At 41.3% G+C, this 15,343-nt stretch overlaps 1 protein-coding gene across 1 annotated transcript in view; it reads left to right on the top strand.

Moving 5' to 3' along the window:
• Window positions 1–7,622, top strand: part of WDR25 (WD repeat domain 25) — a 206,383-nt gene extending 198,761 nt beyond the window's left edge. The window contains exons 5-7 of the mRNA XM_019518559.1: window positions 1,663–1,833; window positions 4,883–5,023; window positions 5,412–7,622. Coding sequence (XP_019374104.1) covers window positions 1,663–1,833; window positions 4,883–5,023; window positions 5,412–5,633 — 534 coding nt within the window. The 3' untranslated portion in view covers window positions 5,634–7,622. The remainder of the gene's footprint in view (window positions 1–1,662; window positions 1,834–4,882; window positions 5,024–5,411) is intronic.
• Window positions 7,623–15,343: the final 7,721 nt, after the last annotated feature.

The following is a 15,343-nucleotide window of genomic DNA, read 5'->3' as shown; positions in this document are numbered from 1 at the left end:
CCCCCCCCCCCGCACGGTGTACAGCCCCCTGCAGCAGTGGCTCTTGGGCACTCAGGGCCTGTTGCTGGCAGCGCCCTCCCAGCTATCTGAGACCCAGTGCCACCTGTGCCACATGGTGAGGGCCTGGCCTGGCCTGGGGATGTGCGCCTTCAGGCAGGTCCGGGCCGCTCTTGCTGTCACGCAGGGGCCATGCATCGGGCTGGGCAGGTCCTGCCTCCAAGTGCCACACATGCTGTTGGGCCGGCTGGCTCCACAGAGGCATGACATGGCTTGGCCCAACGTGTGGTCTCTGTGTCTGATGATGGGACCCCGGGTGTCAGCAAGAGCAGCCTGGTCCTGACTGAAGGTGCATTCCAGGAGCGTGTCCTGCAACACTTCTTTTCAGCATGTTTTTTTATACTGGGATTTCCCAGTATCAAACTTAAGAGTCCGTGCTGCAAATATGCAGCCAGGGAACATTTTTTTTTGTTCTCAGAGTGCCTCTTGTGCCATCGCAAACTGCTTTGAGGTGCTGCAACAGGCACACGTGCATTTGCCTGGATGTGCCCTTGGTGTTTTTGGTTGCTCCCTTCCCATGTTTTTCAGAAGCATTGGACATGTGTCACAGCTTGTGGTGGGAGTTTTGATAGGAGTATACTTGTTCCTCTATCAGTAGTTAATAGCCTCTTGGCAACCTAACTTGAGGGGCTTCCTGTTGAGGGTTATACTGATTGAAGGAGATGTCCCTCAATATCATTGTCACTGTGGAAGATTTACTTTTCTCTATAGCACCAGGCTTTGTTTTCTTTCTAAGATCATCTCAATATAGATATTAAATGTTAGTAACCAATAACTTCTCTCCCATTGCAGTGATAAAGCATTGGCTGTGACTGTCTGTCCTGCTTTTTATTTGCAACATGTTTTTGTAGGGTAATTTTTGTCCTGCTGTCTGTGGTTTATGAGAGGGGTCAGAGAAGATAAATTTTAGGAATCTTTGGATAAATAATGTCTTGGAACATGCAGACGCTGGACTTGATGGCCTGAGAGACCCCTCCCAGTCCTATATTCCAAAGACATGGAAGAGGTGGATTTGAATTCCTGGAGGCCAAGGAGAGAATTGAACTTTGGTGTTTGTTTCCTGACAGTATGGTCAACTCCTTGAATTCTTGTAGAAATGGGAACAGCATGACACTTCCTCATCTTCTCCTGGCCTTAGTGATCCCTGACTCCGGATGTAGGGCTCTGGATTCCATTCTAGGGTTCAGACACACAAAAATTAGGCATTGTAGCACTCAGCATCATGGCATCTAAGTTCTTTGGATCTAGCCCTGATTTCTTAAGACATTTTACAACAGAGGTGTATACAGTATAGTGAAGTAGTGCTTTTAGTAAAATATATATTTCATTTTCCTGTACACTTGTTGTTAAAGAAATATTTTTGTACATTATAACAATTCTTCCTAGATAAGCCAGCTGTGTAGTACTTACATGTTTAAGAATATGGGTGTGCTAACCTGTTCTCATTCGTTTCTATTGAAAAATGTACTTTATTGGTGCTTTAATGAAAGCCATGAATTTCTATTATGACAATACACTTGTTCCTACTGTTAATAGGTAATTCTAGTCTATTCCTTGTTGGGAAAAATAATGTGTTACTATGTAATGAATTTTACTGTCTCATAGGTGATAAAAGTTTACAAAGCTGCAGTACAGCAGACTTTGGATGTCCTCTTTCTTCCTGAAGGAAAAGAATTTCTTACAAGCACAGATGCAGTAAGCCGGGACTCAGCTGACCGTACTATTATTGCATGGGACTTCCACAGTGCTGCAAAAATCTCCAATCAGATTTTTCATGTAGGGATTAACTCTTATTCTTACTAGAATGCTGATTTAGTATATTATACTGTTGTCAAAGTAAAAAGCTTTTGATTTTCCTTAAACTGCTGTGAGTTATTGATCAATTTTGTTTCAAGTAGAGATGAGTGTAGCTTATGTAAGATCACAGTACTTCAGCATGTTTTAACTAAACTTTACAATATCACTGTGATGTTGAAAATGCTGCTTACAATATGGCAAAAGCTATATTTTCATATTGGTAAACCCTTATTCCCTGTAAGTATGAAATTCCCTAGAGTATTGTTAGCCACCCTCCTTGGAAAATGTTTCCATTTCAGTCCCTGTTCACTAGCATTAGAGCTAAGTTAAGGCAAGTACATAGTGGGCGTGTCTACACGTGACACTATGGCGACATATCAATGCGGTCTGGCGACATAGCTTCCATAGGCATCTACATGTGACCAGCAGCTACATTGCCATATGGACATGCTCCCCTGTTATAGCGTGCCATTATGGTGAAATAGCTGCTAAAAATAACTGTGCATCATGCATATGGCACAGTATATGGGCTGTTACTGTGCCATGATTTAGTACTTCTGGAAGTAACAACATCACCATAGCGAAATGTTTAAATGCACCCAGCTAGCAATGTCAATCTGACTTGCCAATTGTACCATGGTAGTTGCTACCGTATGCCATATTTCCTTCTTCAGTATCTTTCCTGTGATATCAAAAGTGATATACTTGGAATAATTACAGATTAAATTTATTGAAGGACTCAATCAGTGAAATACACGAGCAATATTGTAGCATATATAGGTAAATATACAGCAAAGTAGTATAACAGAAGATATTAAATGGTACTGGCAAAAATTATTTTATCAAACATAGCTATTGTATTTCTTGCACTATGTGGCAATCCAAGTAAGGGGTTTGTTTATGTGCTGAATTGTCCAGGGAAGCTAAAAGATTGAAAGTAGTTGTACTGTAGTCTCCACAGTTGTCTAAATCCCTGATCTTCTTTTGAAAATCCTAGCCTAATATCTCATATAATTTGAAAGCTCACATGGCTAGCCTATATACATGTAGCTCTTTTTTTTTCATTAGAAAGAACAATTCTGTACTGGAAAGGAAATAGAAGAGAAGCTCTAATGGGACTTCTCCATCTTTAATTTCAAAAGTTTTATCTTTGTTTAGTTGAGGAGCAGCACACACTATAGGTTAATCAGCTATTCTAAGAAAAGGTTCAGTGAATAAACAGATTTTATAAGGGTTCTCTTCAATTATCTGTTCAAACAAGAGACCTCATTTAGAATTAGAGCATCATTGAATGGGTCACTTTACTCTCTAACATAACAATTAAAATGGATAATAATTTTGGTAAGCTGCCTTTAGTTTTCTGATGTTTAATTTCTAATTTCTTTGAGATGGAAATATCTCAACTTCTCTAATATGATGAAGCACTGATGTGAATACATTCTCTCTCCATTTTCACAAATAAATACTTACTTTGTGACCTAATGAACATATTTGTTCATTGACTTACTACCATGATATAGCTGAAACCATTTAAATTCAAACATTCTCCAAAAGACCTGCAACAAACATGAGGTCCCCCCACCAAAAAAACCAAACCTCACAAAACAAAAAACAAACCAAGAAGTTTAAGCCAAAAGTTTTGTCAATATTAAGAATGACTGAAAACAAAGAGCTATAGTAGAAAGTGGTAGGAAGCCTTAATAATAGGCTGCTGTGCTGTCTGTAATGTTTCTGTTTTTCATTCCTCCTTCTTTTCCACCTTTAAACTCTATTTTATTGTCTTTTCTGAACTTAAGACTCCCTCTGTGCGCCTTTCTCTTTTGTTTCCTTTCCCTAAATCTTTAAGCCAGTCCCTTTGTCTTTTTTTGTTGTGTCATCTTCTCATTGGAGGTGATAATTCATCATTCCTTTTTAAACTGTTTTATCTTTTTCCTCTCTAGCCTTTGAAAGAGTATAATGCCCCTTTCACCAAAAGATATAATCCCAAGCATTCTTTATTGTTCACAGACTAAAATGTAGATTTAAAAATCAATTTTTGCATCACAACTATAGAAGAGCATCCCTTGGCATATTAGGGGCTAGGGGAAGAAGAATTTTGGATTTGTATCTCTGAATTGAAAATGCTGCTAATGACTTTGGGTTGAAACTAAAATCAGAGGGGTCCTTTTTTGGCCTTATTCTGGATCTGGTCAAAGCCTCATGAGAGTGGTTGATCTCAGAGTTTTCACCATTCAGAATTCTGAACATTAGCCTTAATTCAGTCTGAAATCTGAGCATTGGCTTAAGGCTGTTGTGAATCAGCAACCATGTAATCCTTCTTTAACTACAGCTGCCATTCCTGAAACTACAACTAGTAGAAGTTTTGGTTAAAAGTGCTATCATTTGTGATTACTGACCTTAGTAGGTTTAGAAGGGCCAGTTATAATTAACAGACCATTTTCTTCCTAATACAAAAGGCAGCAGTTATCTTTTACTACGTAGTAAATTTTGCTCCTGTTCCTGTAGTCAGAGAAGATCCTCTTGTGTCAGAACTTCGTGTCAGCACCGACAGGATAGCTAAGGCTACCTAGGGAATATGTCCAGTGTCATGAGGACACATAGGAAAAATTTAAAGCAGCAATAGAGGACTTACTGCTTAATGGAAATATTAGCTTTCTTTGGCCAGTAGAAGCTGCTTGATTGTTTTGGGGCTCAACCTGTCTTTGCGCAGCAACTATGCTGTTCTTTTATGGTCCTTGGGAAGGCGGGATCTTTGCTTAGTACCTGGCTTATTCTACTACTTTAAATGGAAACCAAACGGAAAATTGGCTCGTGAATTTTCAAGAGAGTGTATTGAGCAAAATGGGCATTGTTTTTAAAAAAACTTTTTTAGCTGCTATCTATCTGAAATATGCCAGTTCTCTCACCTAATAATTGTTCTGACATGTCAAATCTACAAAAGTTTGCCTGACTCATTTGAACAAGTTGTGTTTGATGCAAAAAAAAAAAAAAAAAAGAGGCAATGTTAATCTTCTAAATTGTTTTTTAGGAGCGTTATACCTGTCCAAGTCTGACCTTGCATCCTAAAGAATCTACATTTGTCGCTCAAACAAATGGAAACTACATGGCACTGTTTTCTACCCAGAGGCCTTACAGAATCAACAAAAAGAAAAGATATGAAGGGCATAAGGTACTATTCTTTACTTAAACTTATTAGTAGTCAAGCCTATAAGTAACATAATTTGTCTGTTGATACCACTGATTTATAAACAAAGATATTTACTGACCTGTATCTTCTGCTGTCTTATTTTTTCATAATTTAGTTAATTAAAAACCAGGGGCACTAGAAGTATGATGGAGATTAACATAATTTAAAAGCTTTGTGAATTGTTAATAGCTTTACCAGTTACTGATTGAATAACATTAATGGTTTAAAATCTACATTCTGTGTTTTGACAAACACCTGAGGAAATATTTAAGTATACTGTATAAAAGGGATATAGAACTTTCTGCATTTTTAGAAATTAAACTTCTCTAGTTAGCACCTTGATTTACAGTCTTATCCTCAACTGTTACAGGTGGAAGGATTTGCAGTGGACTGTGAATTTTCTCCAGATGGGGCTCTTCTACTGACAGGAAGCTCAGAGGGCAAAGTATTTTTCTATAACTATCACACTGCTAGAATCATTCACACTTTATCTGCACATGACCAGGCCTGTGTGAGTGCAACATTTCACCCAGTCCTTCCATCACTACTTGCCACATGCGACTGGGCTGGAGAAATTAAAGTCTGGCAATAACTGTGCTGAGTTCTTTTTCAAATGAATCAAATGAATCTAGCCAGTCTGTATTGGATGTATGGATGCCGGTGCTTCACCATCAATTCATGTTGCACACATCAATTTATTTTTCCTGTGAATATCAAGCGATCTGTTGTCATTTTTCATATTCCTTCTAGGATTTCTAGGGTAAGGTTTTCAAATAGACTAGGTCAAGTAACAGTGGGTGCATCTACACGAGATGCTTCAGGCATAGCCAACTAATTCTATTGTGCATTAGCGCAGTGGGCAAGACCTATGCTAATGAGCAGTAGATATAGCCTACTATATATTAATGTTCAAAGACTGTTCATTTGAACTAATGCGCAGTAGTGCCAATTACGGTGCATTAAGTTAGTACCTGTCATTACAGGTACTAAACTTAATGCGCTGTAATTATGGCATATTAATGAATGTATAGACAAGTCCACTGTGTTCTTGAAATTTCACCTCTAAACCTCTTTTATATTAAACCTAATCTTCTTACTGTGTTCCCAGTTGGGTTAAAAACAGATTTTTTTGTGAATATGAACGTATCAAAAATTTAAAATGAACTTCTCACATTAATGTTAGGGTCTGCTGCTTAGAGTCTCACTTCCTTGGTGCTCTTGCCTGTATAAACATTGGGGAACCCCAGCAGGGGCAAGTCTCAGGAAAACGGATAATACTTCAGCTTTTTATAACAGCATCTTCCAGCCCAAATGCAACACCGGGGAGGAAATTTCACCTAAAGATTACAGGAAGGGGACCAGCTCTTCTATAAATATCTGTTGATTCTTTTAATGTGCATCTTACCAGCTACAGGCTTTGGAAAAGATCCTCAGATGGTGTTAAATTGTCATAGCGCCACTGAAGGGAAGTATAATAGTTATGGGCCTATTCAAATCAAGGAAGAAGGTGGCCAATTTGGCAGGCAGATCATGGAGCAAGCCACCGTTTTTGCAGGCTTATTGCAGCAGGGGCCCCCCCCCATGCCTCTGATTTGCTAAGGGGTTCTGGTAGGCCCACACCCCACTGCTGATTGGTTAAGTGGCGTGTCTGTCATAAGACCCCACCCCTTCACCATCAGTTGGTGGAGAGGGCTCTCCATCATAAGGCCCTGCCCCTTGCTGATGATTGGTGGAGTGGGGTGGGGCCACAAGACAGGCAGCCTTCAGCCAATCATTAGTGTGGGGTAGGGACGGCAACCATCGTGGTTGCCCCCCTTACCACTTCCCCCTGGCAGGCTGTGTGGCTGGGCAGCAGCAGCCATGAGGACTGCTGGCTCCCATGAGGGAGCCAGCAATCTATTTTTAGCATGTTTTCTTGCCCCCCACAGATGTTGCAAACATCACCTGATTTCACAATTTCTGTGAAATCTGCAACATTGCAAATTGAATTGGTGCCTAGTAATAGTTTGTACTACCTGAAGATCTGCCCCAAATACTTTTACATAGTCATGAGAGAAAGAGAGAGAGAGTGTGTGTGTTAGCGCACACATTTATGGGAGGGAGAAAAAGTTCAGCTTAGTGCATTCCATTATCAACTTTGAAATCTGAGATATGCCAACTTTAGAAGTGTACAGCGGTGTAGTAGCTTGAGTAAGTGGGGGTGACTGGGACACGAGACCAGGAGCTGACTTGGGAGGGGAGCATAAAAATAGCAGCTGTGAAGCTGCTGGCTCTATTGCTGTGACCACTGTTAGTAGCCTGGCTGCAGCTACTGCCTCATGTACTGCAACCACACAGAGCTGGAACTGTCCAGTTATGCCCCTGCACATATGCAGTGTCTATGCAGAAGTTTCCTTTCAGTTTTGATGTTTGCTGAAAGCATATGCCTTGTGTGTTGGTGCTGATGCTGCTTTTAATGTGTAAGGAGAACTCAAGAGTATTAGTTTTTTGGTTAATTGAATATATCAGGGTGCTCAATCCCTGACCCATGGGCCAGATCTGGCCCCTTGTCATCTAGCCTGCAGGGTTCCCTAGGTCCATGGGGAGCGCCGCAGGCCATGCATGCAGGGCGGTGCAGGACCCAATCCCAGTGCGTGGGGCCAGGCAGGGCAGCACATGGCCCTGGATGTGGGGACAGGTGGAGGTGGCATGGGGTTCTGGGGCCCTGACCTCTGTACACAGGGTCCCAGGGCCCTAGTCTCCACAAAAGGGATCACACAGAGGTGTCATAGGGCCCTGGAGCTTTGATTCCAAAATGTGGGGCTTGGTGGAGGTGGCATGGGGTCCTGGGGCCTCATTCCTGACATGTGGGCCAGCTAGTCCAGATCCATGCATGTAGGCCTGAACCTAGGGCATGGAGTTTGATCCAGCCTGCAGCCTGGCCCCACCCCAGCCCCTTCTTCCTCCCTGGGACCAAAAAGTTGAGCACCACTGGACTATGTGACCTGAAATGTAATAGACTGTTTTTAACCATGTTAACTGAATGCTTCTTTTTTATTTTAAATCTTGCCTGAGGCTTTTTTTAACTACATACTGCTGTAGTTTTTCATATTTTATGAAATATGTCTTATATTTTGCAGTCCAGTTGTAAATCCATGTACTTTATCATGTATATATGTACATATGGAATATGCTTGCAATATACCTGAGACCTGTCTAAAAAGAAGTAAACATATAGATATATGTTCATGGTATTTACATATTTTAAATTAATTTTAAATTATCTGATACAAAGTAGGACTTAGCATATGGTATATTTTTCATTCAAATAGTAAAGCATCTACTTAAAAAGCAAAATTAAAATAAAAGCTTGAGTGCCATGAAATAAAAGCTTGAGTACAGCAAATGAAGAAATTTTATAAATGCCTTGACCACATCCTGTTGAGCTCTAGTACAGTCAAGGTGATCTCAAATGCTTGGAGTCATTAAGCACCAAATAATTCTCATTTTACTCACTGCAGCAAGTGCTACCAAGTGATACTTTTTGCCTGAGCAAGGAAAGCATGATTTAGCTATGAGAAAATAAATGGGTAGACTTAAATATATTTTATAATAAAGTATCAGTATTTTTAGCTGTTCTGCCTTGGGTTGAGTACAGGGTTTCATGTTTCAGCTGCAAGAATTGCAGTCATCACTGTGATGTAGAGAAATATGAACACCTCTCTTCATCTACCATTTGTCTTAGGCTTTTATAATATGTCTCATCCCTTTAGGGGTTAATTGAGACAGCAATTTTGGCAGTTCAAACACAGCACCCTATATTCAAACCTTTGTTTACTTTTAAAACAAGCTTGTTTGCAGTGTCAGTCTCATGACAGCAGTCTCTTCAATTGTTATACTGGAAAATAATCTCTACTTGTGCAGAGTGCCTTTAATTTTTGCAGCGCTTTGCGTGAGCATTAAAAGCTATCTGATAACAGACTCATGCATTTAGAGTAGTGGTTATCATTGTGTGGTTGTGGACCCCTCAGGCTTTCCAGACTATGTCTGAGGGGTCTGTGAAAGATGACTATGATCAGTCAAAAGCATATGAATACCAACGCTTAGAATTCAAACAGGTCTGGACCTCCATTCAAAATTGCCAAAGGGGTCTGCGCCTCTATTCAAAAATTTTTAGGGATGTGCAAATGAAAAAAGGTTGAAACCCACTGATTTAGAGTGAGACTTAGGTTGAATTTAAGCACATAATTACAAAAAAAAATTGTGATCCTGAAAACCCCTGCACAGCTATCACCTCGGAGGTACCTAAACACCATTTAAAATTAAAAAGTTCCCTGTGTGCTAAGAGTTGCATCGCTATGCATGCCCAGAACTGCCTCACTGAGAGTGGCTCAGTTCTTAGCTCATACCAAAGTTTGATCAGAAACTAGGAGTTCTCTGTCTAAATTCCCTGGGGAGTTCAGTCCACACTTAGCAGATGTCGCCAGTAGCGAGCCAATTCAAAATGCAGTGATGCTGCTTCTTTCAAAACATGAGCAGAAGAGGTGCTAGTCATAACCACATTTGGCATAATACACTATTGGTTACAATACTCATCCAGGAGGTGGGGGACTTTCTAAGCCTTCTTCAACCTGAAACGTTTAAACTTACATCTGTGCCAACCACTTTACTGTACATAAGATCTGAGAGAGGACACTCCAGTCCTCTTCTATTGAAGCTGGGCCACAGAGCAGCAAAGAATTCAAAACGAACTGGTCCAGAGACAGAGCATGAGTGACCATAATTCAGTAACTTGGTAATTAGAGCACTCACCTGGAAGGTGATCCCAGGTTTCAGTTTCTGTTCCCATGACTGATTATACATTTTAGTCAACACAAACAATTGCAATCCCAGAAAATAGTAAAAGTTTTATTTAAAAGAAATTGAAATGTTAAATATATGGAAATACACAACTAAGATACCCAAACAGCGTTTGACCCTGTCCTGGAAACATGCCAGGAAGGGAAAATATGAAAAGACCAATGCATAATTATAAATCAGATTAATCTAATTAGAAATCAGAGACACTAAAACACTTTACTCTCAGGGTGATATTGTAATTGCTTAGTGTCTCTGCAGTGAAGGGTTAAGATTGTTGGAACATCCTAACTATGTATATCTGTATGTAGTTTTAATCTGAGTTTCTTGGATTTGAATTGCTTGGTTTGGGGATAATCCAGTGTATTTGCATTACTACTTCTCTGCAAAAAGTAAGGACCCAATATCATGTGAATGTAATATCTTTGCCTTGCAACAAGTATGATGATTTTGGTTTGTATTTGACAGTTTAACCTAGGAAAGTATTTAAATAGAATGTGCTCATTTTGCACAGTAAATTGTCTCTTTTATATGATGACAGATCCATAAAGTGTGTATAATATTTAGAAATTCTTTTTCAAGTGTACCATTGTGTTATTCCACTGATTTTATCTTCCTATCCAGAAATATAACAGTTCATTGCCATTGTTAATGTTCTCAGTTTAAGACAGCTTAAAATGATCCTTTTATGAGAAGGATCCATAGTAATGATCTGGCAGATGGATATTTGAGTAATTACAAAAAACTGGAATAAGGTGCTTTAGCAAACACTTTGTGTTCTGTTTGCTTGCAGTTCATGTACTTCATAGCTTACATTTAGAAATAAACCTGGATCCAGAAGCCCCTGTATTATTAGATCATTAGAAATTGGAGCTGTCTTATAATTTGTTTCCCAGTGACTCCAACAAATGGGTTATAATTTGAATCAAAGGTCTTGAATTTGAGCAAGCCAGGCAACATATTTCAACACTCAGTTTTTCAGATTTTTTTTCAGTGCCCTGTTAGTTTTTAGTACCACGCGTTATACAGTAGTCTAGAATTGTAATGTCTGTAGGAAGTCCTTCATTTTCTCTGTCTCTGTCACAGGGGGATGGGCACCTTTAAGGAGGGATGGGCCTAGTCCCACCTGAGACCATGAAGGATCTGTGGGATTTAGGGGTTAAACAATAGCTTGTGGAGCACTTGGTCTTTACAAAGGCTAACAAGAGCTGAAGAACTGTGGGAGAAGGTAGACTTGTATAACAGGCCTTAGAAAAGGCGACAGAAGCTAGGTGCAGGTCTAAAAAGTTGTTCAGCTGCTGAACTCCCTGTGAGAATCAAGCACCCAACCAATGTTTTGGATCTGGCTCCTAGCTAGAATGTGACAGCCTGGTGACTGCAAACTGTACGAAGTAGTTAGGCTCCTGTGGGAGTCCCATGGTCAGAATTGTCCCAGCAGGAAGGTCTGGAAAGGGGAAAGAAAAATCTCTTGGAGTCATTGTCCTTGTGGGGCAGATTTACTATTATTAGGGATCTACTAAAATTGTATTTTCACATTTTTCAGGGAGAGCAAGAAATCCCCCACATTTCTGGAAGAGCAGGGAAAATGTCCTTCCTAGCTGAAATTGGTGCAAAATCGCCTTGGGGGAGGGGAAAAGAAGAAAAAAAACTTAATGGAAGAAAACAGCAGTACGCAGGGAGAAAAGGAAAGCATGAGAAACCTTCCCCTGCAGCACAGAGGCCCCAGGGAAAGTACAGGGTGTCCCAGCCTGGCTCAGTGATTGAGCTAGTCAGTATGCTGATTAGCCCAATCACTGGGCAGCGCGGGAGCCTGGGAGGATTTTAAGCCATAGGCTGGCTGCTCTACTTAAGATCAGGATGAGCGGAAAGACAGTCCACAAAGCAAAGCACATTTCTGCCACGGATCATGTAAAGCAGTACCCTGAAGGCACTCTTCATGCAGATAGTGACAAATTATTCTGTTCAGCATGTAATGTCACTTTGGATCGGACCTTAAAAACACTATTGTTCAGCATTTGGAATCAGAAGGGCACCTGAAGAAGAAAGCTTCAGCAGATGCTGAGGGACAGAGCAGGAGGTGGACCACAATGTTATCTATGTTGAAGAGGGTCACAGACAGCAGTACGGCCTGAAAAGCGGCTATCTTGCTTTAGTCAAGGCATTCACAGCTGCAAACGTTCCTCTGCAGAAACTCAACAACCCCGTACTACAGCAATACTTTCTAATGGGGGAAGTCTTCCATGTGCCATCAGGCTCCACCAGGGATATCTCACTGAAGTGATAGCTACACACATCCACTCCACAAATGGTGCAGTGAGCAAATATGACACTTTCTCCATAGTGGTGGATGAAACCAGCAACACACAAGATAATTATGTCCTGCACATTTGAATTGTTGCTGGTAGCTGGACAGATGGCAACCTGTCTGTCCTTCAAACCAGGCCAGTCCACCTAGAAGCTGTCAGTCATTCCATAGTTGTGACCTATGGCTTAGAAGTCAACAAGATCTCAGCTTTTCTGTCTGATAATGCTGTGTACATGAGCAAGGCATTCTCTGATGTCCTCCATGGACAAATGCAGGTGACATCTGATGGAAGTCCCTGACGTGGATAGCCTGTTGACTTCCTTTAAGACAGCTTTCAAGCACTGTCCAGCTCACAAGCTCCAGTATCGGATGTCCACTGCTGCTCAAACCAGGAAGCTACCTACAACTGTGGGACTTGCACCAGAGCCAGTCCTGACCAGGTGGCATTCTTGGTTCAATGCCGCGCAGCACCATGCCAAGCACATGGAGTGATGCCAGCAGTTTGTGTCCGAGGAACTCGAGATCACACAAGTTACACATTGCATCCTCAAGCTCTTTGAACTCCTGAAACAGAGTGACATTGTGGATTGGGTGAGGTTTGTGGCAGAAAGCACCACCCAGACCTGGTGGTGCTGTTATGGACCTCCTCACCTGGTTTGAAAGTCAGCAGGTTTCCATTTATCAAGGATATAGCAAAGTGATATATTTGATAAGCTGTGTGGAAGGCAAGGCTTCAAAAGATCTGTCCACCTGCTGCTGGAAGAACAAGTAAAGACAAGAGGTGTTCCAGGCAGTGGCTGCCAAACTCCCACCAGTTGTACAGGTATGATCCAGCTCAGCCCCCACGGTTCAGCCAACCAGCAGCCTTGTTCCTCAGTGCTGTGAGGATTTTTCACCCCCAACCAGGTGGGTGCTGTGAGTTTTGACTCTCTACTAAATTGATACCTGGATGGAGTAAAGAGCAGGACTCTGAATTTGCTGCTTATGTGAACTTTGTGAAAAGGCCAGTAGCCTATGCCTGTTATTGTGTTTTGGGAGTCTGTCTATGTCTGGTTCCCATATCTGTATGCCTTGGCAAAACGTTGCCTTACCATCCCAAACAACTCTGTGGATGCTGAGCATGCCGTTTCTGTTTATGGACAAATGTCCATCCCTCAGAAAGGTGGGCTGTCACTGCTGGTGGGTGCAGCATGTTTGCATTTAACAACTAAAATTATGTGGGAGGGGTTCTCTTGCTATGAGGGGACAGAAATCTACCCCTGAAGCCCTTATGCAGTGGGCCAGCTCTGTGCTACAGTGGGTCAATGTCAAGGAATTCACTCATTCATTTAGTTTGTTTATGTATGTGTAAGGCAATTGAAGTTAAGTACTGTTGGTTCTCTTGTGTTCCTGTTTGCTATTGTTAGGCAAAAAAAGTTAAGTACTGTAATGAGGTATGAATGTGTTTTTATATAGGCTACTGGTGGGGGGAGGGCAGTCAGGCAGGACTGCAGTGCTAAGCTAGCCGGGGGCCCTGGGGAATGTGACTATGCTTGGAGGGAGAGGGGAGATGGGAGCAGGCTGTGCAGACCCAGGAGGGTTACACTGAAGTACTGGGAGCTGGTGGGGGATGAGTTGGGAGCCCAGTGCTTGTTCTGTAGTGGTCACCTGTCCTACAGTTGTCTGTCCTCCCACTCCCGATCCCCCGCTCTCTTCCCTTGCCGGCTGCTGCTGCTTCAGATTAGCCCCCTCCCCTAACAGGATTTTTTTTCTTTTTCAGCAGTTGTTTTTGGGCACTGAATGTGCCCGTGGTTGCTCAGGGCAAAAACGTAGCGAGGGGTGGGAACACTACCAGGTTCTCAGCCAATGAGTGGCATGAGGTCAGAGTGAAAAAAATGGCAGCCACAGGCTGAAAAGCACCTGAAACTGGTGGCCACCAGTGTGGTGGCCACCTGAAAATAATTAACGGCCAATACGATTTAAGTAGATGCCTAATTATTATATCTAAATTTTTGTTTAATCCAAAAAATTGTATTCTGAGTAAGAGCCAGGTGCAAATTCTGGTACATCTCTGTCCTTCTTGGGTCTGTGAGCTATTTTACCAGATTACACTTTTGTGTAGCAATGTATGCAAAGTGGTTTAGATTTGTGCAAAGGTAGCATCAAATTTGTTTACTGTATGCATATTCAAATGTATAAAGAAAGGAAGTATTAAAATGTAGACTGCTTTGGCAATCAAACCTCCATGACCAGCTGGAACTCTTGATTGCCTTTGAGTCAAAGGTTGTATAATGCAATGCCATTATGTTCACAACGTTATTTTGTGAAGATCATTTTATAATTCGAGGGTGATTAAAACCCAGACTGAAATTTGATAACTGAAAATATCTTTGTGTTGTGGTATTAATTAAGTAGTCATTATGAATGAAAGACAAGCTCTTCCTTTGTAGACTTCCTTTGCACTATAATCAACCCACAACCACATGGAACCATATCTTTGTGATTAAAAAGTATAATATGAGCTGCAAACAAGGATTGATGTGGTCAAATGAAGCTTTTGAAATGCAAAGATGTTGTTCATTTCGTATTCTTTATAATATTCATGTTATTCATAATATTGTATTCAAGGCACAGCTTACACTGGAATTTTTCCCAAAGCCAAGTGTAATAAGGCAGACGTAGCCTGTGTTCCTGGTGCTTTTGGGAAGGGAAACTCTGGAGCACGCTTCACCCAAGGGTTCCCACTCATGTGTGCCAAACGTGGAAGAGCCACTCTCAGGAGCTCTATCTCTGGTGTGCTTGAGAACAGTCAGAGAAAGAACCCCTGGAGAAAGAATCACTGCCACTTGTGCAGGCTTGGGATAGGAGAGACATGCCTGGAGGCATCCCTCCCAGACAGCCCTAGTGATTGTTATATAGACATCGCCTGTATATTAATGCCAAACCAGAAGGTGTGTTGTTTCTGAAGGGAACATTATTGTATAACCTGATTTCTGCCTGGGTATAATTAACCCACCGTTTTAAGTTAAATACTCTTTTTCTATGTTTTGTTTAAAAAAAAAAGTAATGCCAGTTTCCACTACACTGCTGGCGTTGTCTGTTTCATGGAGTTGCTATTAACTGAACTAAACAAACATTGGCTTGCGGAAGAACTAGTGCTGTTAAGATGCTTTTGTCCTTCT

The sequence above is a fragment of the Gavialis gangeticus genome, unplaced genomic scaffold, assembly GCF_001723915.1.
Source record: "Gavialis gangeticus isolate Ggan-Ray unplaced genomic scaffold, GavGan_comp1, whole genome shotgun sequence".
NCBI lineage: Eukaryota > Metazoa > Chordata > Crocodylia > Gavialidae > Gavialis > Gavialis gangeticus.
The sequence above is the reverse complement of the archived record's forward strand: the minus strand, read 5'-3'. Positions and strand labels throughout refer to the sequence as shown.